Source organism: Haliotis asinina, chromosome 2, assembly GCF_037392515.1.
Source record: "Haliotis asinina isolate JCU_RB_2024 chromosome 2, JCU_Hal_asi_v2, whole genome shotgun sequence".
Lineage (NCBI taxonomy): Eukaryota > Metazoa > Mollusca > Gastropoda > Lepetellida > Haliotidae > Haliotis > Haliotis asinina.
Window position 1 is genome coordinate 21097513 of NC_090281.1, and position 27690 is coordinate 21125202.

At 38.5% G+C, this 27690-nt stretch overlaps 1 protein-coding gene across 2 annotated transcripts; it reads left to right on the forward strand.

Annotated features, from left to right (window-relative positions):
* Positions 1-1832: 1832 nt before the first annotated feature.
* LOC137272340 (uncharacterized) lies at positions 1833-27477 on the forward strand. 2 transcript variants are annotated; one of them, XR_010956086.1, is made up of 13 exons: positions 1833-1879; positions 9557-10039; positions 10515-10685; positions 12907-12922; positions 14319-14353; positions 14834-14899; positions 15167-15306; positions 17144-17213; positions 17836-17940; positions 18556-18612; positions 19787-19884; positions 20540-20658; positions 24978-27477. XR_010956086.1 is itself a non-coding variant. In XM_067804709.1 (13 exons), the coding sequence occupies exons 2-13, from the start codon at positions 9557-9559 to the stop codon at positions 25083-25085; spliced, it is 1407 nt and encodes a 468-aa protein (XP_067660810.1). In that variant the 5' UTR covers positions 1833-1879; the 3' UTR covers positions 25086-27477. The 2 variants fall into 2 exon arrangements, 1 of the variants encoding a protein (XP_067660810.1); XM_067804709.1 differs by having other exon boundaries at positions 19787-19823.
* The last annotated feature ends 213 nt before the right edge of the window (positions 27478-27690 follow it).

Here is a 27690-nt window from a genome sequence, read left to right on the forward strand (position 1 = left end):
CCCGTTAGTCGCCTCTTACGACAAGCTGAGTCGCCTTTTATGGCAAGCATGGGTTGCTGAAGGCCTATTCTACCCCGGGACCTTCACGGGTCCAGTTGGTATTAAAACCGGGGTATTACACAGGCAGGAAATCCGTTGTAGTAAAAATATGGCGTTTTATTCAGGGTGGTATTATAACCACGGACATTACAACCAAAGTGCACAGTATGTCATTTGCAGACAGTGAGTGAGTATGGTTACACCCCGCTTGTATTATTCCAATATTATTATTCATAACATTTATTATTTTAATCTTCAAGCACTATCACGGCGTGGGACACCAGAAATGGGCTTTACACATTGTGCCCATGTGGGGAATAGAACCCGGGTATTCGGCGTGACGGGCAGCGAACGCTTTCACCACTATGCTACCCTGCTGTCCCATTTGCTGACAAGTAATTAAGAATTGTTGCAAATTGGTCACAAGTTAGAAACCTACAGTATGTGAGTGAATGTTGTTTACCGATCTCTTAGCGACATCCCAGCTAGATCACGGCTGGGGACAAAGTCAATCCTAGTCATTAGGCGAATCGAGGGAGCAGTTTGATCACTGGGCTACTGGACAAATTCCTATACAAATATTTTCAGCTTATTAACAAGTAATTAAGCTGTATTGGGCAGACCCGTTTAGCCATCTTGGGGTAGAAATGCCCTTACTGGAGGCATTGATCCATCGCCACAAACAGTTGTAGGCGAAAGTAGATGAGGCCTGGGGTTAGGAGATGGCAAGCACATACTCGTGCAAACGGTTATAAGGTTAATTTCTGCTTCAGCATTACAACCGCCCATGCTGCCTTCATTGTAAGCTTCGTGAATATCTGCAGTCAAATTATAACAAAAACTATCATGTCGCGGTACCCTACAGTGAGGATCCGGATTAGAACCGGTCTTCAGCAGCCCATACTTGTCGTAAGAGGCGACTAACGGGATCTGGTGGTTTGACTTGGTTGACACATGTCATCTTATCACAGTTGCGTAGATCGATACTCTGTTTTTCACGGGATTGTCTGATCCATACTCGATTATGTACAGATCGCCGCTATCTGGAATATTGACGGGCATAAAATTTAACTCACCCACCAGTGTGCGAAATGGCCACTGGCCCGCTAGCTACTAACAATCCAATCGGGTCAGTGTATTGCTACAGTCAAGGGGGGGGGGGGGGGGGGGGGGGGGGGGGCGCTGGCAAGTGAATGGAGTCATTTTCTAATCATTCTGTATATCGCTCTTTTCCGACTTGTTAAGTTATAATACACTTTTAAATCATGCGAGATTATGGTCTGATGAAAATGTTCTTCATATTGGCAGCTGAATGCTGAAACCCCGGGTCATGCCGACAGTATCTTATTCTCATCTATTTTAGTAATCTTTTGCTTATAGTTTCTAAACTAAATTTTAAATTTCGGGCTAGTGAATAATATAGTGTGGGGGTTAGTAACTTTCAGGCATAGCTAGCCTGACTGGCTAGAAAAAAGCGTGAATTATTTCGAACACTGTCACTTAATCATTTTTGATCGCATTCGAAACTGTTCCTTCCGTTCCCCAATGTTCATTCTTCCTCAGATGAACAGAGGTAAAATTTAGTGGCTCAACCCTAAATATTGTACTTAATTTTTTGCCTTTTAGTTATTTGAGTTAGGTTTTGTTAATAATTCTTGTAAATATCAATTAATAAATATTATTTGATATTGGGGAAACGGGAGGAACTCTTTCAGTCCCTCCCGTTCATCTATGTCATGGCTGGGCTGTTTTAGTAAAACTGGCGTTTTGACGCCATGCGGATTTAGCGAACAGCCGTCGGTAATGTACAAACAGCAACACTGGAGATAGCGTGAGGGCGGTGAGAGCCTGACGATGTATACAGTCTGACAGATATACTTTGTAACAGTTTATTTCTGCAGACACTCTATTATCTGGTCTCTGATTTCTGTTATATAATATTTTGGAAAGTGCACGTCATCTACTTTTACATCGCAGACACGGCTGCATCGCACAGGCCCTGTCTTTGCTCCAGTTACTAGGCCAGGAGAATGAGTGTTTGACCCTAAACAAATTGCAACAGAAATATATCCAAATGTTTTGTACTCAGACAACATCAGTAAACATCATACTAAAAGTCTTAGTAAATCCATTGGGGGGAAAATATTGTAATTTGACTTAATTAATTAAGTAATTAACCAACATTTTTTAAAAATATGAAAATTGTTATTTTGAATGCAATATAGGTTATAACACCTCATTTTAAAGCTTATGGCAAGGCACTGACAGTTATTACTTAACAAACATCATAAACTTAACTACACCATCATTAATTAAGTTTTAATTGATTTTTAATTAATTAGCATTATTCACAGACAAAACTTATGAAAAAGACCATTGCAAATATTCCTTTGAAAGGTGTTAGAAATCAGTATGTGATTTGTGTAACAATTGTTATCTATTAAGCTTATTTAATGAGATTACCTGCTAAAACCTACGAAATAAACGTGTTTCCATGTGATTAATCAGATCTGATAATCAGAGACATGCCATAGTTGGACAAGTTCAATAATTTCACGTTGTTGCTGTTGCTGTTGTTTACATGAATCAGTCAGTTCAAAAGATGCTAGGCTATTTGAAAACAGTAGTAAATAATTCCACTGTTTAAACTGAATCTGTCACCATTTCATTGAAGACTCATCACACAATCTTGGATTTGGAGCTTTCAGCCAACTTAAAAATATGTTAGTCTCCATCTTCCTGATCAGTTACACTTGAATTGGCACAACTGACACCCCTGCATTCGCCACATGCAGTGGAACAGTCAAGACCATGTTTCCTGCAAGAACATCTCATGGACGTACACTCGGTTTTGCAGTTGCATCTAATCACTTTCAGGAGTGACTGGGGAGCTGCTGGCATATTTGTCTGAATAGGCGTTAACCTGCCTTGGCAGATTTTCCAACCCCAATCTGCCAGGTTCATGTCAGTTGATCTGCCTGCCCATTCTTGAATCTGATAGAACACTCTGTAGCTGTGGAACTGAGCTGCATTTTGAGTTGGGGGTAATGACTGGGGCTGGACACATGAAAAACTCGTTGACACCTTTTCACAGAATTTCCTGTTCCTGAGTTGGTCAAGGTTTACCCCAGGGTTTCCTCCATACAGGCATACCAGAGCTTCTTCTCCAGCCTTTGCTACATCACCATGTGAAGATTCTGGATCATGAAAAATGAGCGCCTGAGACAGAAAATGAGAACATTTATCAATGGTCTTCAAGGCAAGTCCTTTGCCGAGTCCATATAGCCGGGATGTCGTGTCACACCCAAGTAGGGCATGAACAAACAGTATGTTCTCACATATATGAGAGCCAAGGATAGCTTTTGTTTTCGGTATATCCCAGATCCTCTGTTCCTTTTGCTTCCCTTGATTTACATCTGACTTGAAGAATAGCTGTGACTTTGTATCAGCATGATAGCATAGGAGAACAAGAAGATCTGTGTCTTCCCCGATGAGAACTGTTGGTCCCTGTTTTGATCCTTCTATAGCCTTCTGAACAATGAGGAGATCTGCATCCGAATTTGCTTGGTGAGTTATGAATCCATTTTCCGCTAGTGACTCACGTAAGAGACAGATGAATGTCTGCTTGTTTTGACGGTTAGCAAAGAAATGGTCTCTTTTCATTGTCAGTTTCATGTCCTTACGGAATTTGACTACTGGTGATGTTACGCCCTTGGTACGTCTTTGATGGGCAGTGTCTTTTGTTGTCATCTCTTCTCCATAGCCATCAAAGACAATTACTGCCATGTTGTACTTCACCTTCACATAGTCAACATACAAAGCCAGAATCTCTTCATATGTCATACCACAGGACCATGGAATTCGATGTAGAAGAGAACCACCATCCAGCACATAGTGGACATTTTCAGGAAGGGATATTTGAGATGAAGGCAACAGTGACCACATGGAGTCTGCAAGAACTGATTTCTTAGATTGCCTCATTAGAGCATGAGAATCAAAGAGGGCAGGTGGGTGGCTACACATTTCATATCTGAATACATCTGCTAATACCTCCTGTGAACAGTTTGCTGCAGCAATTAGGCGCTGAAACAACAACTGTGGATACACTTGAACTGTTTCACCATCAATCTTCAGTGATGACTGTGAGGCAAGTGTAATGGCTTGGTCTTTCTTTCTGAAGCTGAAATCTCCTACACTGTTTCCTGTCATCTTTTTCAAAATGCAATTCCCAACTTCTTTTGCCTTGTCAACATTCACAGAAGTCTCTGATGTCATGCCAGTAGCAATACTCCTCAGAGTGGAATCTTGAGAGAAAGGGTTTCTGTCTTCTAGGTACTGCAATATTTGAAGAATGTCTTCTGAATCTCTTGCTAGTCTGGTAGTTCTTGCATCCTTGTGGTTGTAGTCAGTTCCAAAGGATATACTTGTGAGTTCTTGCATGGAATTACTCACTTCTGCACATACTGGCATTGAGAGGAGCCAGAGAGAACGCTGCATTTCAGTCATTCCTCTTCCTCTTGTCAAGCCACCTCTTGACTTCAAGCTCCTCATCAAGACTTGTTCAATTATAAGATCAGTTGAAAGTCCTGCCCAATATCTCTCACTTCTACGAAGTACATGGTAGCCATTCATGAAGTTGATGTAAACATCAGGGTGATCATCAGGTAGCCTACACATATTTTGTAAATAGATGCGTGCACTCTTGGCATACATGTTATGTCCTGAAGCTGCAAAATATGGAAGGATCTGATAAACTGCAGAAAGATGGAGTTTCCAGTTTCCTGTCCTCTCAGCTTTGATAAACTTCTGAAGGATGTCAATTAGATCCATGTACATGAGCCACAGAGCCCCTGTTCGTGAAACCTTTATTTCACTTTTTACAGCTTCCATTCGTTTACGTATTCTTCCAAAGCACTGTTTGGAAGAAACATCTGCTGGAGTCAATTTTCCACCCATGAGTCCATCATACAGTGAAACAGCTTCAGTAATGTCTTCATCTTCATGACTAACAGTCGCATCTGCAGATAATTCTTCACGGCTGTTCGAGTAAGGGAGGGGCACCTCAAACGCCCTGGCAACCAAGAGGGCATTCAAGGCTGTGTCAACCAACATATGAGCTCTAACAGCTCTAGCAGCTGCTTTTCCACTAAGCATATGCCCAACTGAATTTGTTGCATATACTGTTTCAAACAGTTCTTGGAGTCCTGATCCAGCCATTAGATGCCCAATACTACCAAGAAAGCTCATTTCCATATGAAAACCTCCTAGTCGTAAGACAAGAGAATGAAGGTCACTGTCCCTTGGTTCACTGATAACTATGAGATGTGCCTTCCACCAAAGAGGTTGGTCAAATGTCAACACTGGTATCACAGTGTATTTTCTTGCTTGTTTGCAGACAAACTTCAAGGTGGAAAATATGCAGGACATGCTTGTTGGATCCATGTCAATCATAGGAAGGAATACCACTGATGACTTACCAGGAAACTGACCATGATGAACTGTTTGCATCATTCCTGAATATGATGGTCTAACTTGATGTCTCAGCAGCCATGATGATTTCCAAAGAAGATCAATATTTGCTGTAGGATCCACTTCTGATAATTCTTCTGTTGGCTCATAGTGAAGAATTCCAAGACTAGTACCTGTGGGTTTATTTTGAAAGAGTTTGATTCGTCCAAGCTGCGAAAGATCTTCTGCTTTTACATTAGTCTTCAAAATAGGCATACTTGTCTTTGTTCCTGGTGTGACCGCTGCAATGATGCCCATACCATGAAATGTGTTTGATCCATCTAGAGTACAGGTGTTGTGGTCTACATTGTCTGCAACATACTGAATAACATTTCCCAAGCTTCCTGGACATATTCCTGGGATGTCAGTTCCCTTACTGACAGCAGCACTTCTCTCAAACCTTTTAACCTCATCATAAGAACTGCAGAAACCATGGGTATTGAGAGAATCCACAAGAAATCTGGAACCAAACTTATCATGCATTTGCACAGCAAGTCCAATCTGAAGTGGGGCTGTGAGAACTCTTGGCCTGCAACATTGCATTATTGATTGTCCCAATGAAGCTATCTTGATATCAACATATTTTCTTGGAATCAGTTCTTTCAGGAAACATCGCAACAATTCTGGGACAAATTCCAGATTTGCTTCTAATGATGCCATTTCATCACATGAAGGGTATCTATCATTGTTGATCTCTACTGACTTAATGTCCTGCTTTATGAGCTTGGCTGCTGTTTGAATAATCTGACGCTTTTCTGAGGCAATGTCTTTCTTTCTGGGTTGCTGGTAGAAATCATGGAGAATGGATGAGGCCGTACTCGTAAATGTTACAACATTATGTTTTCCAATGACATCAGTTATGATGATTCGGTCTCCAAAGTGCTCTTGCAGTTGCTTCTTCATGTAAGGATGGCTGTATGCTTCAACATCTGTTCCCTTCAAAATATCCTCCATGTGATTAACCAAATCAGTGATTGAAATCTGTTCATCATCATTTTCCTCAAGGAACTCCACTACAGAATAGAAAGCTGCTGTCCTTTCAATATCTTCTGGTCTTCCCTGCTTAGATTTCTTGGAGATGTCAACACTTTTGTCAAACTGAGATGGAATTTGTTTTCCAGTTCTGAAATTGACGCTACATGTCTGATGGTAGACTGCATCTGCTGCATGTAGATCACAGGTGTAGAGCAGGCGAGTTTGCACATCATGTGACCATTTGTCCCCTCGTTCTTGACATGCAGCTTTAATTGAATCTTCAAAGTCCTTTGTTTTAACAGGATAGACATCATATCCTCTCTTTTTGTCATGTTGATTAATAACTCCAGCACAAAATATACACTGATGTTTAAAATCAAAATTTGTTTCTGGAGAACGTAAAGTCCTAGACTGGTTGTTCTTCGTGACTTCATCCCTTCTTTTATTGAGTTTGTTTATTTGCTGCGGATTACAGTACTGTCGACGACATTCAACATGAACAAGCTGTCCCGGTCTGGTTTGGATTGAGTCACCACATGCTACGCTCTTACACCTCTGCTGCCTTTCTCCCTCAGAACAACTGATCCTCCTGTCTTCCCCTTAAAATGCAGCTTGCATATTTCACAAACATCCATAGTGCCATGTTTTGACCCTAAAAGAAAAATTATTAACTTGAAACTACTTTAAAAAAGAATAATATTTAGATTACTAAAGCAATTACAAAAATTGAATGAATAAAACCTAAAATTTTGAAAAAATGAAATTATCAAGTAACATATAGCATATGGATATATTCAGTAATATGTTCAGGCTCAGTTATGACAGATAACCTGAATTTATGTAAATTACTGTATATCAAGTACAACAAATTGATTTGATGATCCATGATCTGTTTTTACAAAATGATGAAAACTGGTAAATTTGGAATGATTCTTAAAGACAAATGTACAAATTGTATGTTTTGAAATCTCAATAAACACATGACTAGATATCTAATAATATTATCATATCAACAACATGAAAAAACATGTCATATTCTTTTCTGCTTTCATCATTAGTTCATATAATACTGTCTCATTCATGAACATTAAACCTAGTACACTGACCAAAGTTGGCCATATGTTATGCATGTGACCTTGTGGGTCATACAAAAAAGACAAGCCTTTAGGAAAGTAGTATACACTAACTGCTCCCTTTGCTAGGTCATAGTGACCCTGGGGACATAATGACAAAAAAAAAGTATTACAGATAAATAAACAGGATATGACAACAGAGATAGTCCACATAATTCATCAAGGGAGAAGCAATGCCTATAGATCAAACTTAAAAAGCTTATAAGTCCTTCATTAAAAATGCTGTGGCTATGTATGGTGATCATGCAGATCTTGAAAGACAGTGCTTGCTGGAGCTTAGATACATTAAGTATGCATTTACGAGTTAACTTCGTCAATTAAAAGCTGGGTCAAAAACATCTATAAACACATGAACTTACCTCTCTTCTGTGAAAAATGCCTTGAAGACCGTTGCAAAGCACAAAAAACACAGTGAAATCCAGTTGAAATGCTCCAAGCAAATGTCAATGATGTGGAAGGGAGATAACTCTCAGCATCATTTTTCCTGAAGACTGTTTATTATGCATAACCTACTTTTCAAAACATAAGATGATATGAAAGAAAAACTTCTGTTATGTGAGAAATATATGATTTTAAACATGTGTGTTTTATTAAGAACAAAGAAATACGTTTGTTTGCTAATATATTTCCAGAAAGTTTTTGAAAATAATCATTTTTGAGACAAGTTCTACATCTCTTGGAATTACGATAGTAAAAAATTAATTTTATTCCTTAAGTAATTTTTTTTCAGACAAAATAAAAGAAACCCACTTGTATTCCATGTTAAAGATGAATTTATTACCTTTCACTGAATATTATACACAAGATATACAGTTTCAAGGTATTTTTTAAAAAAAATAAAATAATCTTTCAATTCTGTTGAAAAAGAACTAGGAAAGTTAATAGTTATCCATAATTTTGATAATGTTCCCCACCTTGGATTGATTAAGACTTTTAGTATGTGATGCAGTAGGTATGTCTAAATAAGAAACAAACCAATTTGTTTCTGTTGCAATTTGTTTGGGGTTCCCTCTTCTGGGAATCTAAATCTCCTGGCCTATACAGTCAACCTCACGAATGTCTGGACTTCTCTGTCTGACATTCACGATATCAGTTGACATGGAACTTGATCGAAGATATGGCGACATGTGCAGGTGCAAGCAATGCTCATAATGAATGGGCAGTTACTCAAAAGGTCCATTCATGAAGCATGAGTGTTTGTTTGTCGTAACGCCGCCCTGAGCAACTTTACAGCTTTATGATAGCAATCCGTAATTAGTCATGCCTGGACCAGACGATCCAGTGATTGATGACATGAGCACTGATCTATGCAACTGGGGTATGGCATGCATTGACCAGAGAACCAGACCATCCTTGAAACATATATACTTCCCATCAAAAGTTTAGACTCACTATTGTAGCCGCTTTCTTCAGACTACTGTTCTAAACAAACTTTTGCAAAATATTCCATACTTTTTCAAGGTACTGTTTACACATGAATTGATGCATTGTAAAACAAATTTGTAAGGTTGAAAAGATATCTGACATGAGTTCAAAAAGATCAGTGGTGAATTCTTAACAAAACTTTGCACAAAACACAGCTGTTCACATATTTGCACATTCTTTTCAGCAATTTTATGCATTTTATGCATGATCCTTGTGCAATTCCTCTGCATAAGGTTTACAATTGATTAATCCAAGTTAGTGGAGAAATGGATTTTCAGTGTAACCAGATATACTGTATATTTCGTACATAATATATTGTGAGTGTTTTACTTGAGTCTAAACTTTTGGTGGGAAGTATATGATTTTACTATGAATTTAACTATGAATATCTCCAGTGTGATGACCCATAAAAGACCACGTTCTTCGATCTTCCATTATTATTTAATTATCAAGTATATTCTAATCTCATTGTCCAGATGAGGCGCAACTTCTATCGAAATGAACAGTTTGAAAATCGTCAGTACAGAGACTTTCGAGGCCCTCAATACAGGGACACACAGTGTGATCGGCAATATGAAGGACAGTATGAAACTGATCAGTACAGGGACACACAGTGTGATCGGCAATATGAAGGCCAGTATGAAACTGATCAGTACAGGGACACCCAGTATGATAATCAGTATGAAGATGGCCTTTCATCAAATCGACAGGCTACATTTGTGGAGCTCTTCAAGAAACAGAACGATGTCATTGATAAACTCACTGACCGTGTAAGCAACGTAGGAATGGGACAGTCTGGTGGCTATGACTACGAGTGTGTGGAGGCGTACGAAGAGCCCTTTAACTATGAGTACGGAACCTGTGACAGCTCTGTCTATGTCGATACTTACTGCAGTGAAGGGATGGGAGGAGGACCAGTGAGAGTCTGCGGTCCAAGGGCCATAGGGCCACATGGCTTGGTGAGTCTTTAGCTGCTTATATAATCTGTCGTACAACTGTCCATCCAGTCTGCATACTTTTGAGTGCAATAGATATTGAAAAAAATGCTTTTTTGTCCAAGTAGTGATAACAGGTAGCAATACTCACAAAATGTCTAAAATTCTACCTGTGCTAGTCCAGTGGTTAGTGTACTTGCTCATCAGATTCGATTCCCTGCTTATGTACAATGTGTGAAGCCCATTTTGGTGTCCCCCACCATGATATTGCTGGAATATTGCTAAAAGCAGCATAAAACTAAACTTTCTCACTGAAAATCGCATCCTCCCTTTAGATCCCTGTAACGTTAGTTAGTGAGTTTAGTTTTATGCCACAGTCGGCAATATTCCAGCTATATGGTGGGGGTCTGTAAATAATCGATTCTGGACTTTAAACAAAAGAAAACAAGGTATAGGCTTAAAGCATGTGCTTATTTAAAAAACGATACTGACTTTACAGGCCAGAGGATCTCGAGCAATGATGAATTACAGAGGAGGACCAAGAGGAGGACCACTTGGGGCACATAGAGGGAGCAGGGGAATGGGTCCCTATGGCAACGGAATGGGAGGACGAGCTATGGGACCAAGGGGAGACGACTACCCCTTCAGAAAAGATGGACGTGGAGCAAGGGTAAGAGTAGCTTCTGTGATTACACAGGTAGTAGTCACATACTTTGTTTACTTGTGTAAACAAAGTGAAAATTCTCAAGGAAAATATGTTATGAATTTTATTCTTTCTGATAATAGGTCACAATTGAGAAATTATTTATCACAAGATGATTGAACCATTAAGAAAGGTTTTCCAGCAATGTGACTTGCCACTATGTGTAGGTTAACTGTTAGGATAGATACCCATTACCCATCCTGGTTGTAGACAGACCAACAGACAACCTAATCTCACCATGTACATAAGAATATATATGCAGTGCAGTAAAAATAGATTTATTTGCCATCCCTTTAGGGTTATGAGAGACTGTCTTAAAAGCACATAAAAACCCAAACTATGACTTATATGTACACAATTTTAAACGTTATGCACCTTTCTTAAAATAAAGAGGTTGTGAGAGGTAACCAGATGAATCAGATGGTGTTACTTGGTTCTTTGCGGGTCCTTGTCTGGCACCATACTGATTATTTGAAGGTCATAATAACTGTGACATGGTATCTCAGGGACCTTCAAAAACCTATATAAAACAAGCTTAAATCTGCACATCATCATATCTGCAAAACATTCTTAAGGGCAATGTTAAACCCCATTTCATGTCACCTCCCATAAAGGGCTATATTCTGTCCTCTGATCGGCCTGTCAGAATGTCTGACAGGATTGGTCACATTTACAATGTTTACACATTTGTAGAACTTTGTTAAGTAATTGTTATGATAACAGACAAATTTGTTATCACAGATGACGTAAAGCCAACTAATGTTTAAGGTTTTCGGAGGCAGCAATCACTGATTTTGTGGGTTGGTCAATCTGACATGAGTCAGAAAATGATGTTACATCCCAGGTGACATTGTTACTTTCCTTCTCACATCCTCTGGGAGGCATTGGGCTAGTCGAGTTGTTGAAGTGTTTTCTTGTCACGCCAAAGGCCCAGGTTCAATTCCCTATATGGGTACAATGTGTGAAGTCCATTTCTGGTGTCCCCTGATGTGTTATTGTTGGAATATTGCTAAAAGCGACATAACACCCATTTCACTCACTCACTCTCAATTCCTTCAAGCATTAATCACTTCTAAAGGTCACTTACCCTCTGTTGTGTTGAACACCACCTATGTAACTAAACTGTAGTAAAACTATGATTAAACCTTTACAAAGCACCAAGTCAGTGTTCACGAACGGTGTTTCAAAGTAACAGGACATTGGGTCCTTTAAGTTTCAGATGTCTGTCTTACCCACTGAAAATTCACAGGACCAACAGAATAAAATTAAATTCACATTTCAGATGTAACATTTGTCATAATTGGCATTGAAATTATTAACAATACATAATGACAAACTTTATAAACATAAATTTATAAAGAGTGAACAAGTGTCACATGCCACAAATAACAACTTCAGACATTGTGATATATTCAGTCAGACACTGGGGCCAGCAGGTTGGGGACTTCAGTCTGACCATTGGCAAATCTGCCAGATTTGTCGGAGGGTCAGACACTATTCGTGAACATGCATTCAGCCTATTATAACTTTACCAAGGACATGCAGCAGTGTAGGTATTTAGGTTAATTTGGTTCTGTATCATACTAACTATGCAGAAGGGCATGTGCGTTTGTTTGTCAACATGATCAGCGTGAAGATATCTACATTATGAAATGTATATGCGTTGCTAAAACATGAGCTGTCTTTGGTAGGAATGTTGAAATGTGAAAGTCCTTATGGTATACATGCTCGGATAGAAGTTAAAGTCTGATATTTCCGTGTTTCAAACCTTTTGAGATTTGACTGACAGAATTACTTCACTGTTTGATCATTTTTCAGGTATTTTCAGGTTTGACTTTCAAATGTTTCTCCATTAACATGATCAAGTAATCATTTCTCTCCAAGATTTGACTGTCACTTTTAAGTCCGCAATTTAGTTTTTAGTTTTACCATTTTACACAATGTGATAGAAGGATGCAACAAGTTGGGATAATTTCAGTTCAATCATGATTAAATTGATTATTTACTAATTTAAAATACGGAGCTTTTGATGATTTGACTGTGAGGTCCACTGACATATAATTTTAAAGATTTAATGATAGATGAAGATGCCAGGCCTTGGTAAGTTTATGCCCACGACCATTGCCTCAGTCATCCCAGACAGTATCTCCATGGCAACCTAGTAAAGTGTGTGTTCTGTTTGTTGCAGGCCGACCTCAAACAGTGTAAGATGATAGAATGTACCTACAAACAAAGCCGCCCTCCAACATAGAGACATTAAGATATAGTCATTGTCATGTCCCAGATGTGGTAATGAGGCAGATGGACGGTTCTAGCCATCGGTTGGCCTGGATCAGGCCATGGTGAAGCAATGAACTACCAAATATGGTCACGGGACTGTGGCCAAGTGTACCGTGTCAGTTTAGAGAATATGTACCAAACTGTGACCATGGTAACGTGTGGGAACACAGTTCAGCAGTAAATGTGTACATTTGAACACAACATGTTGATGTGAATATTTTTCATCACAGTTTGCAGTAGGCTTTGTAAGAGTGCTTGCAGAAATGAAATTATAAACATGTAGTCCAAATTTTTTATGCGTGAAATTGTACAGTCAAGAATCATTTCAAAGGTTCTTAGGGTTTTTTTATACGTTGGTGTTTTTAGGCACTTTAAAAATTAATCGCATCAGATTCTATGCGTTCAAAAGATACATGCAAAATAATTGTTTTGCGTGAAAAATGCAGATTTCTGCGTTAACGCGAACACTGCATCAAATTCTTTTTCACACTAAAAAATTTAACTGAGGTTGCCATGGTAATGGAAAATGATTCATTACCAGCTGACCCAACAATGATTTCCTAAACATTTTAAATAGGAAACAATATTTGTCGGATTCCTAATCTTGCTACTGCCATACTTGTTGAGCTTCATTACAGTCTTATACCGTAATTATTCCCAACACTGCCTCTGTGCTTGTACTGCATTAAGCTTTAAAGATATATTTCAGAGTGACATGTCATTGAGGAAAATCTAAGTATTCTGCTCTGCCAGCATATTTAATCCAGCTGTCACAATCCTTATCATTTCTGCCTTGTTACAATGACTTAATGATCACTAATAATATTAAAATGTTAGTACCTTGAGCAATGAAAGCAAAAATGTAGTTGAAATTATGCTATTTAGTTGGAATTTCAGAAAACAAATGCAAAGTTTGCTGCTTTAAATTTAATAAACTTTGAGCATGATTCTAGACCCCAAAATAATACCAAATATATTTTTTGTAGATATTCAAGTTGTGGTATGTTTTTTACCATGATTGCTTTGTAAGAGCAGCATTATTTGTAGATGTGTAGCCTAGTTAAAGTGTTCAGTCGTCATGCTAAAGATGCAGGTTTGATTCTCTGCTTAGATATTTTGTATGAAGTCCATTTATAGTATCCCCTGCCGTAACGTTGCTGGTATGTTGCTAAAAGTGGCATAAAACTATACTCACTCAATTGTGTCAGTCCTTGTAAGGCTTCAAGTTGAAATATGTGATGCTATAATATATATCACTTCCTTTTCTTCAGTAATCATGTGTCATTATTTTGTTTTATCTTTCAACAAATTGTGTTTCAGGTAATCTCTATCTGGAGGCCATGAGGAAGAATATGGTAAGGATGCTGTTTTCATAATCATGGAGAGTAGTTTGAACATAGTTTTACATCAGTGGAATGCTTATTAGCATAGGTATTGCAGATGGGAATTTTTCTTATGATTCTTGTAAGAATGGACTTACAATGAACTGGATGTGTGTTACTTTTCTTCAAGACTAAGGCTTCAAGACTTGCTTGTAATACAGTCCTCCAGGGGTTTATGGTTTAGAACTTGTCTCCTACAACTTATCTTAGTGGTAAGAGGTGAACTAGTGGATCACGCTGACTGCTGCTCAACATACTGATCAGTAGATTGTCTGTTCCACACACAAACTTCTTCTGTGCAGATGGAATTTGGCAAAGTGGCCAGGAGGGCTGTGAAAACAATTCAGAGTTCAGAATTGAAATGTTGCATGAAAGCAAGTAAGTTATTAAAGATATAAACATGAACTTAAATCACATAAGTGGATGAAAACAGTGACGTTTGTTTGTGAACAGCCCACCAACCCGGACACCCTGTCTCTCTTCTGTCCTGGCTGCAGCTACCTGGCCAGGAACAACATGGTGAGATGTACCACTATGTGGTGAGATAAGCAGCACAATGTGGTGAGATGTAACACAATGCGATGTGATATAACTCAAAAAGATGCTATATAACTCAATAAGGTGAGAAATAGCACAACATGCTGAGCCATGACTGAAAATGTTGATTTGTGTTCTCTCTTACTACAAGTTTTACAGGACAAATGATTTATGCTGTTACTACTGAGGGATTGCTCAAATTAACATTCACCACCACTGACTTCATATCTTTCTTCATGATCTCTCCAGGACTTCCTGAACCACCACAAATCCCACACACACTCCAGCCAGATGGCCCGTGTTGAGGAGATGCCACCATACATCGCCAAGCAGGTCAAGGATGCTATTGCCAAGATCTTCCAACAGCGCAAGGACCAAAAGACTCTAATGTAGGTTTCGTTGTGAGTGGACAGAATACCATCACTTAGTCCCACATCCTTTTTGGTTGGTTGTTGGTTATTTAACGCCATACCAGCAATATACCAGCTGTATTGTGGCTGTCTTTAATCAAGTCCAGATCAGACAATCCAGTGATCAACATCATGAGCATCGATCTATGCAATTGGGATGTGATGACATCTGTGAATCAAGTCAGCAAGTCTGACCACCTGACCCTGTTCGTTGCCTCTTACGATGTGCCAGTTCTCACCAGGTTGTTCACGGGTCACATACTTACTAAGGTTACTTGAGTAACATGTTTCTGTCCCTGTGGGAATTCCATCCCCATTCCCGTGTGACCTGGCTTCCTAATGCTTTTGCAACCATGTGCCCATCTATACTGAACTGCTAAAGAAGCACAACTTTTCAAAACTAAATGGAAACATTATTTTTTGACATTGTGGTGTTTTTATTATGATTGTATCCTTTTGTTAACATGTTTTTCAATCCAGACTGACAGTTACTACCAACATGAGTCTGTTTTCTGATAAAAGCTTATCGAACAAACGCACATAAAAAGGCAGATGTGGTAACAGGTTTTGTATGGCATTCGTGAAAATGAAACTACATTGGCAGATTGTTACAAGCCTACCAATGAACACAAGTCTCAAAATTTGCCTTAAGTCATTCTTGTGTACCACGACTTACAGGAGATGAGAGGAATTGAACCTTGGGACTATTGCAAATTGGCCAGACTGCAAAGAGAGCAGCCAGTCATTTTAATGTTCATGTTAGGACAATCCCCCAGGAATTGGTATCAGGCCACTAACAGCACCCAAGACCGTCCATGCAGTAGGATCAATGTTAAGACCAACAGATGTGCACAACCAGCAGGATCACTTCATTGTCCTGTCCTCTCTGATTGTTTCTGCCCAAACTGACTTCCACTGGCAACTCACCATCAAAACTGACGTTACCCACAATGGAGAGCAGTGCATTTTTCTTACGTAAGCTGATATTGTGTTTCAACAGCCAATGGCAGAGTGAAAGTATGGCGAAGGTATGGGGAATGGTTTTTCCATGTGTGTATAGTTGCAGTCGGTCTGAATTGGCCCCATGATGTTCCAGAATCACGGTCCAGGACGTAGAACAGCTGCTCGCTATACTGACCAAGTCATAAGACCCCACTTTGTACCAGAGTTTGGATGTTACGGAAATCACATCTTCCAGCAAGAGAGCACTACAGAATTCCAAGTGTAACATTGGACTTCCGAAGACCACATGGCATCCAAACCATACAATGGCCTGCATTCAATCTGGAATTACATCCAATAGAACACCTTCGGGAAAAGATTCAAAGAAGGCTGAATGACTTCAAACCACAGCTGGACTCAATCAGGCATTTTGCTGAGTATGGACCCAAGCGCCTGTGGCCTTTATGAACTGATGTATTCATTCCATGTACAGATGATGCAATGCTGTCACCAATGCCCGTGGTGGCCAACACAATACTGACTATGAGGTATCTTAGTGGTACCATTTTAGGTTCATTTGTTTGTGTGAACTTTAAATGTGATTCCCGGAGATGTGTTAACCATTATTTTCTAGTTTGAACACAATCCTCTGTTTTGATTGTTAATTAGTGCAAATAAAAACGTCTGGTTTAAGAATCCTCAGTCAGTGTGTGTTGCTTTTGGGGTTCAGTATATGATTAATGACTTCAGGGGACTTCTATTGTTTTGTCATTGACCAGCTGCTTGATGCCTAAAAGTTTGCATGGACTCAGTGTTTTGAATGGCATATGTTAAAGATAGTTGGAAAACTTAGTATGTTCATCTTGTGTTTCAGGTTCTGTTCAGTCTGTGACCTTGATCTACACATTCCTTACTCAGACCATAAAAATTTGGAACTTCATAAGGTGAAATGTTTATCATATCCCATTGTTGGCACTTCTGTCTGGTTCATTCTTCACCTTTCTTCCAAATGTTTGAAGGAATTTACCTTAAGTCCAATATTTGAGGGTCCAAGGGACACATTTCAGGGTTCCTTGACTACAAAATGGGGTCCCAGACACGGAAATGCTATTATTTAACCAATATTGTGATAGTTTTGTAATTCTGTTTCTGTTATTATTCTGTATCATGATCATCACTTTGTTGCAGTAATTACACTGTAAATCATACCATAACCCAGCTGCTTGGAGACTCAGTGATAGCTTATTGTTTTTTGGTCAGAATTTCTACAAATTTTTTTTTTTGATTTTCTTACTGTGTCCACATTGATGCACTAATAAATTCTGTTCCATCCAATGTCAGTTTTTATCTCTATATGATGTAGGAATTCCTGTATCTTCCTGTATTTGAAATGAATTACCAGAACCTTTGAGGTAATAGCATGCCGCTTGCTTAAGAATGTCAAAATATTTATGTATTTAAACATAAGAACATATTAGTGGTTCAGTGTTTGTCAAAATTGTGAGACTGGCATATATCCTAGAAGTTCCTGACGCTATAAGAAAACATTGATATGTTTTGTTTCAGATTCGCTGTAACACAGTCAAGCTTGGATGTTTAATATGCAAGACCAAACCATTTAACAGTTTCCCTGAGTACAGGGCTCACTGTAACATTGACACCCATATACAGGTAGGTGCTACACATCTCCACATGCTCATTAATCACTTCGTTAAATACTGTGTCCACATCTTTTGTGGTACCAATATTTTAGACCCTTCATTTGGAAGTGTAAAGTTCATTTTCAAGAGGTCTGTTCTTAATATGAATACTGGGTTATCTTCCTTTGGGATGAGAGTCTACTGCAAAAGGAATAGGTTCAGTTGTATACTTCAGTACATTTTTATGTGTTTGTGTACTGGTTTTTCTTTTGTTGTGAAATTGTGTGATGTGTTGTTAGTTTTAGGAAATGGGTTCAAGATAGACTTGAAGAACCATTTTTCAAAATTTACTAATCACGTTCATATGCTTTTGCTTATTGTCATCATTTTTTATCTTTGATTAAAAGTTCAACATATTTTATCCCCTCAAACTTACACATTTGCTTGTGCCAAAACATTAAACAAATATGGGCCTACTTTGTGAAGTCTAATAGTCAGCCTTGCTATCAATTTGAGATCAGTGAATGAAACCTTCAAAATGCCTCCTCTTAGTGTTTAGTGGTCCTGATGAATTTTTACTAGCCAGGCACCACAGGACCAGTGCAAATTTTCACTTCATTATGTGAGCTTGTATTTGATGTTCCAGAAAGCTGAGGTGGAGAGAAAGAAGACTGATGATCTGATAAAGAGATGCACACAGCTGGTGGGTTTATGTCTTGAAGTTTGGGTGTATATACCAACAAGGATGCTAATTCTTGTATAAGTGTGGAACATGCTGTGTTGTGTAGCTGCAATTTTTGGCCCTTTACACAGAAAAGTGCTACAACTGTCAAAAGCGTGTTTTAAGGAATACAAGTTATGACCATCTTAACGTTGTGATCGCTGCGAAACGATACCAATTAGAACAATTGCATATTTCCGCTTATAACAGTTATTTATAATGGCAATCATATGGTCGCAATCTAGGACCTGCTTTTTTTGTTGTTGTATTCTTAAAAAAGATAGTGCCAAAAGTTTGCATGCCATTTGAGATAACCACTAGGGTGACCCTAACATTTTGAGACCTAGCATCCTACAAAAAATTCAAAATGTAATGCAGAGAAATAATATGGAGTAGAATGTGCAGTCGGATGACGAAGGAGAAAAAGTGAAATGGAGTGAAAACAGCAACTACCAGTAGAGGAGAATGGGGGTTTATTGCTTTCCTATGCTAGAGTATTGGAGACAATAACTTTACTATGTTAAAATATGGCAGTTATGATGCCTTCCCTGTGTTACAGTATGGGAGTGATGAATTTTAGAACTGAGACCCATTTTTTTGTCAAGTGGAGTGTGGATGATTCTGATCTTCTTACTTCAGCAATGTGGCGCTTTGCTCATCCTTTCAACCACTGGGTTTGTCGATGTCTTCTCAATTACCTCCAGGTCACTGTTACATAATGCAGTCTTTATGCTAAGACTGTCCCACACTTTACCACAGACTTACATCATTCAGAGTGCTAATAAACAGGGCTAGTACACTTACAGTTACCTGTAGTAATGAGTCCAGAGAAATCTTCAGTGTCTTGACGTTGTAGTACCGTAATGCTTTCTCCTTCAAGACAGAGACAATACAGTTAGATGTGTAGGAGTAGAACTGATGAGTCTGTCAGTTAGTGAGTAAGGTTTCATACTGCTCTTAATATTCCAGCCACTTCATAGTAGGGGCACCAGAAATGGGCTTCACAAATTGTATCCATGCTGGGAATCAAACCTGGGCCTTCTACGTGACGAGCAGATCCTTTAACCACTGGGCTATCCCACTGCTCTTTTTAGAATTGATGAATGATTCCACATTTCAGTGAGGACGTCTACATTGTCAATGATTTTCATTCCAGAAAGACTTTCCTCCTCACAGAGACGGTGTTGCATATGGTGAGTGATGTATATGGTATGGTCCAGATGCCCTACCATGTTGGTCTGCTGAACAATAAAAGTAAGGGATCATCAGCATTATAGGGTTTTCATATCTCAGTATTATTTATGATCACAAGTGTTTTTTGGTACCCAATATTTGTAGATAATCATGTAAAATGTCATCTGGCACATTTTCCCTTGACAGTATCTCACATCAAGGATTGAATCATATCACTATGTGGAAATATAGCTGGACTCTATTTAACATGTGAAAGGCATCAATCAGTGTTCCACGTCCATGCCAAAACTTGAGGTCCTCAAGTGATTATTACCCTGGGTCTCCTTTCACGAAGCTTCCTTAACTCCCATTCTTTAACATCACACTAAGATTACCTTAGTGACTTATGATCACATTATTGCTTTGTGAAAGGTGGCCCTAGTCAATGGATCAGTGTGCACAGATACATGTATTCATTGCTGGGGAATATATAACTCCAGCTTTCTGTAAGAAAGCATTTAAGTGGGAGGCAAAACATAAATTTTAGATATAAATTTGTATTTTAATGGCAACACAAACAAAAAGACTTCTTGCCATGTTTTGTATGAGAATGCTACATCTTTGCTTCCTGTTCCGCTGCTTAAAAGTTTAAACTAGGACATGGATGTAATTATATCGGTAAGACCTGGAACCAGATGTTTTATGTCATGTTATCAATAGACACCATGTGTTGCAGCCCAGAGCAGCGTAGTTAAAGTTCAAGGCATGTACTGTACCCTGTGTAAGAGGTTCTTCGAGACCCAGGAGGAAGCTGATGTCCACACCACCCACAAGTCACACTACAACCATGTCAGAGTGAGCATTTTGTTTATTTGAAGGTCACATGCAACAAAAAAGACAACATTGCAGATTCTGATACCTTTCGGTATACACTTACTGAAACAAATCATCAAATATTGATAATTCAGCCTATAAAGTTGAAAAAAAAGCAATGAATAAAAGCCAGCAAAATCAGAGTTCAAACAATTCACTAATTTTCCCCCAGTGCTGGAGGAAAATGTGGTTTCAACACCTATGCTCCACTGCACTCATAACGCATACACAGTGAATAGGTTCATGGAGCTTGAAACAGTATGCCTGCCTGGAGTGATGAGGTTGTTAGCCATACTCTAATCTGGGTTGTGTACACAAACAAGTAAATAATCTACTAGTTACATAAAACAAAACAAGTTGATTGCGATAAGCAGACTCTGTCCCAGAGAAAACCCAATGGCAAGTTTGTAGACACCTATGTGTCTTCCTGCCTGTCTAATGACAATATGCAATGCACAACTTCAATCATTGACCAAATGCAATTTGAAGTTAACACCTATCAGGCTTTAAAGACCTAAACAAAGAGCCGGCTAAGCGTATCGGCAAATGAACCAGTGGACAATGAAAAGGCTTTGTTGTACTTAAAGGGGCACTGATGCGGAGCGAATAATGTTTCTCACCAACGGTCTAATTACGAAACCAAACCGCAATTTGGTCAGCGCCCGCTCCTTCGACCGTGACGGACAAAGGAACTGGGCTCCTGTCCATATCAGCAGAATTTTTTCACCTAAACAGTCAGGAGGCCGGATGCCCATCATATGCCATTTGTTTAAAAATATCCATGGTATCCCTTGTCCGATCGTAACCAAATATTCCAGCAGTGTAGTACTTTTCGGATGCTTGGATGGTATAGTTACTGATCCAATTTGATCCTATTTCTGCGTTTTTAACCTCGATATTTAATCATGTTACATGAAAATATGATGTCTACAGGTAGTTTTGAGTGTTGGTTGAGCTGTGATAGCAAATATCATACGTAAATTTTGGTAGCTATGGTAGCTACAATGGTTTCTTATTTATGATAATAAAAACACACAATTGATTTATTTGAATTCGTAAACAAAAAACGATGACTTTGCCTTTGGTAGAGAAATCTGAAAATTTTCTTACGTAAAAAAGCCCTTCTTTCACCTATTTACCAAAGTACACAGCAAATTCCAGTGTGTATTCCTTATGTAACGAAATTCCGTTGTTATCCTCAAAACAGTTTCGGCCCATAAGTGCATGCGACACAGAGATTACATCCTCCTTGCTGTAACTTGCGCTTGCATGCGATACAGAGATTACATTTTCCTTGCTGTAACTCGCGCTTGATGGTGTAAATACACGTGTTATTTGTCATCATTCCCTGGATGGTCAATTAATGATTTTTTAACAGGTATAATTAGTAGTAACACCACTTTGGTTACTCAACAAAGGTTCCCATTTGGCATTTCTCCTGTCTGGAGTAAATACTCAACATTATAAATTAAGGTCTGTAATGGCAAATGTATTGTATGTTATGTAATATGTGCATGTAGGTGATGCAAGAGCTTTTATCAGCTGAGTCGATCAAAGGATTAACCGATAACACACTGATTGATTAATTACTTTTATCTTCTAGTGGATTTGTCAAAAGGCAGAGTGTGTAGATGACAACACCCTGTCGTAAAGTGTGAGTGCAAAAACAACATCCTCTCTTCAAAGAATTAACCACCCTTGCGTTGATTGATTGATTGCTCATTATTGGATAACTAAATTACTTAGAATAGTGGACATCATACAATTAGTTGCCAGGTGTGCTATCTTGGGAGACCAATGAGAGTTTTATCTGGTTTTCACCAACGAAAGACGTGAAACGATGTGTTACTTTTTCGCAAATGAGACAGTTGTAAGACACGCGACACAGAGCAGGATTATTTACCAGCTGCAGATGAATGGAATACGATTTCTTTTACGTGGATATTGATGGATACACTCCTGAACAAGGTAGTAGCCTGACATTGTTGCTATAAAATTAGTCTGTTTTACATTCATTATTTGCATTTTGTTTTAATTTATTTGTTGTAGCATTCAGCAGAATCTGTATGACAGAAAACAGACACTAGATCGCGTATGTGTGTGAAATAGGATCCACATTGGCAATCTATACAATGTATAAATGTTGCTGTTATGTTAGAAATTTACTATGAGTATAAGCAGATCGTGTGTTCTTTTATTAATTTTCAGAATCATACAAATATGACAATAAACTAATTAGGGTTATGAGGCAAAATATAGAGGCTTCGTTATTTTTCCGTCCTAATAGTTTTTTACCATTTCTACCACTGGCAGATGATTAACCTTCAAAGTGTTTCATTTGTTTTCATAATACATTTGTAATGAAGTAAAAAATGACTTCACCTCAGTTGATCTGTCTATAATTAAACTATCAGTTGCGCCTACGGACTGCGCAACAGAGGTCACTAACCAGTCACGAATTCTGGGATATCATCCGGGTACTCACGGGAGAAAAACAATAACAAAAGTTTACACCAGTCCACGGAAATTGCTCCGCATTAGTGCCCCTTTAAGTGGACACCAACTGGCTCAGACTGGGTGCTGTATCGCAGCTGCTTCGTTTCGAGGGAGGGAAACTTAAGTACAAAATATTGCACTTTTGATTTGCAATTATACATTTATAATTATGTTTATGTGTTTTTTCTTAATCAGCAATGCATTTTATATATATAAGTGATAACTGTGTTTTAATTATGTTTGATTTTTTGGTTGCATGTGACCTTTAAAATCATTGTTGTGCTGTTTGGAAATAATATGATGGGGATTACTAATGGAAATAATATGATGGGGATTACTAATGGAAATAATATGATGGGGATTACTAATGGAAATAATGTGATGGGGATTACTAATGGAAATAATGTGATGGGGATTACTAATGGAAATAATGTGATGGGGATTACTAATGGAAATAATATGATGGGGATTACTAATGGAAATAATATGATGGGGATTACTAATGGAAATAATATGATGGGGATTACTAATGGAAATAATATGATGGGGATTACTAATGGAAATAATATGATGGGGATTACTAATGGAAATAATATGATGGGGATTACTAATGGAAATAATATGATGGGGATTACTAATGGAAATAATATGATGGGGATTACTAATGGAAATAATATGATGGGGATTACTAATGGAAATAATATGATGGGGATTACTAATGGAAATAATATGATGGGGATTACTAATGGAAATAATATGATGGGGATTACTAATGGAAATAATATGATGGGGATTACTAATGGAAATAATATGATGGGGATTACTAATGGAAATAATATGATGGGGATTACTAATGGAAATAATATGATGGGGATTACTAATGGAAATAATATGATGGGGATTACTAATGGAAATTGTGTTCAATTTACTGTTGCCTCTGGAGATTTTCTGAGGTTCCAGGATCAAGCCCATCTGTGACTGGGTATAAAAACCTTGTAGTTAACTTTGTGTGCAGACTGTTTCAGTGTTGTCACAACCCATAGTGTACAGTACACAATCAGAACCCACGAATCTGTTGGCAAATGACCAGATGGTGACCACATGAAGATAAACACCCAGCTGCGGGTACAGGAATGTGCGAAGCATGAAATCAAAGTGCCTTTGAGCAGCTGAGCTGAATATTGGCACTATACAAATGTTAAGATAATACTACTGATAATAGTAATCTTTGTTGTTTATTGGGATGGATTGGCTGGTTAAGAAAGATACCTTTGTATCTTCACACTCAGCACCTATGAAGCTCTGGATTAGAGTTGGTTTTATGCAACCTTGTAAGAGGAGTCTAATGGGATTGGGTGGTCAGGCTCTTGACAGTGGCATAGATCAATGCTCATGCTACTGATCACTGGATTGTCTGGTCCAGACTTTATTATTTTCATATAGCTGGAATATTTCTGAGTGTGTTGTTAAGCAACAAAGAAACAAACTTCATACTCATAGGTCATAGGATACTGAATGTAGTATCCAAGACCCAATCTCTGTGACTATTGATAATTGTTTTTGTCAACCAAAACATCAGGAACCTCTGATCGTGGGTGTAAGTCCTTCTTTGCTCAGATGATGTGTCTTAGTGTGAGAACACCATACCCATACTGCTGTGTTTTACAAAGTGTTTACGTATGAGATCTGCATTTGTTTTAGGCTTTCCTCCTACATTGAGCATACTTGCTGGGAGATGACTGGAATACTACTAAAAGCAGCATTAAACCAATCTTAACCATTGCAACTGACTTCTATATTTTCAGGACTTGTTCTTCAACAAGAACAACTCTGAGGAAGTTGACATGGGTGAGTACCCAGAACCAAAGACCAGCAGCCAGACAGCCAGCAGTGTCAAGGTGGAGGAACTATAGAGGATATCTTATTCTAGGGTTCTATGTCATCTACTGGAGGACTTAGAGAAAGTGTTCAGGTCCTTGGAGGATTTGTGGACACTTGAGATTGTCTTGGGTTCAGCCTGGGAAGACATGTAGGGGATATTCAGATTCTAACCAAAGATTTGTGGACACTTGAGGTTGTCTTGGGTTCACCTCTGGAAGACATATAGAAGATCCTCGGGTTCTAGGGGAAGATTTGTGGATGCTTGAGGTTGTCTTGGGTTAACGTCTGCACAACATGTAGAGGACATTCAGATTCTTGGGGAGGATCTGTACACAATTGAGGTTGTCTTGGGTTCACCTCTGGAAGACATGCAGAGGACATTCAGGTTCTAAGGAAGGATTTGTGGACCCTTGAGGTTGTCTTGGGTTCACTTCTTGATGACATGTAGAGGACACTTGGGTTCATGGAGAGGAGTAGTGGAAGTTTTAGGGAGGTTCTTTGGGACAAGTAGTGGAAAGAGTAGATTGTCTTAGAGACTTGACTACCACCAAGCTGGTTCTTGCTGCTACTAGTCAAAACCATCTCCTCATGTGCCATTCTTGAGCAGTCCTGAGTTTACAACAACATCATCAAAGCAAAAGAAATACAATCTCAGAATGCATTCATTCATCAAGTATGTGTATATATTGGAAGTGTTGACGGTTTTCAATATACATGTAGTGTTTGATTTGTGTTTGTTGATTTATTTCATTTTTTCGGCTTCAAGCTTTTGTTTATTTTGCTAACTTTTACCTTCATTCCAACACATATCATTCCCGTTTTTGCACCACACAGTTGTGACGTGGTACACAAATACTTGACAGTTGATATGTCATAGAAATTACCTGCCTTCAAATCAATTGTTGCCAAATTAAGGTACATTTCAGCCATTCTGTTTCAGGCAAACAGAAAATATGTGTGTTACCATTCATCTTCTTACCATTTTACTTGTCATTCATACATAAATATACAGATATCGTGTATGTCAGGTGAGGTGAAATGGGGCTTAATGTCGTACTTGTGAATATTTTCCTCATATGACGATTAAAGATACATGTGTATGTGTGTACTAGCCTAGACTTAATTTGGTTTCATAGTGCTAGCTCACTGATAAAACACAGGTTTAGTTCCCCTGGGCACAATGTGTGAAGCCCATTTCTGGTGTCTCCTGCTATGAAGTTGCTGGAATATTGCTAAAAGCGGAGTAAAACCAAGAGTACTCACTACGATACAGAGTTATGAGGTGCACCAAAGGTACGATCTTTACCTACACATTGCTTAATGTGTGTTTCATTGAATCATCATCAGTATGATGGGTAAAACCTTACCTCAAGATACAGAACACAGTTAAAAATCAAGAAAATCCAGTTACCAACAGACTGATTGATCTACTCATCAATCTGGACTATTGGCATGTGATGTCATGTCATCAAACTTGAGCACCTGATCACTGATCCACTGAACCAGTTAGTTTCCTCACATGACAAACATTGGTTCCTGAAGATCAATTCTTACCTAGATTTTCACTGGTCAGGTGTGGCGAAAACTCACTCTCTCACTCTTCATGTATTATTGTTCCTTCATCGTCATCATGTATACAACTCACACTTTGTTAAGGATATAATCACAGCTGCAATAGAAAACTATTTTGTGGGGTCACATTTGGTTTAAATACTCACTTGAGTTTATAGTGACCATGGATCCTGGGTTTCAGCATGTCATTGCATCGTGTGGATCCCATGCCTGCTATGGACATGTGATGTTTGTCATGGATGTTTCCATGATCTGCAAAATGATTGAATGGTGCCATTAAAACCGTTTTGATGGTTATTCATGTATCAAACACATGAGGTTAGATTTAAGAGGCTGTTTGCTTATAGAGGGGTTACTGTATTATTATTTAAATGGATACAATTTCCAGATATAAATCTACGTTTAAGTGAAGTTGAGACATTTTGTGATCCTCAGCAAGGTGTGAGTAGTGTATATATACTACTCAGGAGAAGTTTCATATCACTGTGCTTAGTCTGTAATAGATGTTCATTGACTTCTTTTCAGTATTACAGGCTGGCTAACTGGTTGACACATTATCATGTCCCAACTGCACATATGATGCTCATGCTGTTGATCATTGGATTGTCTGGTCCAGACTCCATTATTTACAGACTGACACCATACAGCTGGAATATTGCTGAGTGGAGTGTTGAACAACAACAATCAATCAATCAATTTTGAGTGGTATATTTGATAAAGCATGCCCTTTTTTTTGGCTGAGTCTACATATTTATTGCTGAACCTTCATTATGGCGTGTTTTGTAATGCAGATTGAAAGTGATTATTTTGTGGTTTTCATATTTAAAGGATTAAAATATCTATACAGACTTACCAGTGTGACTTTGTAGTGTTTGAGTTTTGTGTCAGATGACTCTCAAGGGTATGCCCCTTGCTATGGAGAGGGTGTTTTGTAGCATTCACCAATCGCACAAAAGACATGGTTTCAGTCTCAAGACTAGAAATCCAAAGTGTGTCACAGCAACTGGTTATGACATTCTCCAAATTAAACAGCATGATGGACAAAACAAGATGAAGCACTTTGCC

What these genes read in the sequence shown, in the direction of transcription:
- LOC137272340 (XM_067804709.1), top strand. Translation starts at nt 9,557, where the DNA reads ATGAGGCGCAACTTCTATCGAAATGAACAGTTTGAAAATCGTCAGTAC. An exon ending in CCATAGGGCCACATGGCTTG is followed by an intron (nt 10,040 to 10,514) that starts GTGAGTCTTTAG and finishes CTGACTTTACAG; the next exon opens with GCCAGAGGATCTCGAGCAAT. An exon ending in AGGCCATGAGGAAGAATATG is followed by an intron (nt 14,354 to 14,833) that starts GTAAGGATGCTG and finishes GTTTGTGAACAG; the next exon opens with CCCACCAACCCGGACACCCT.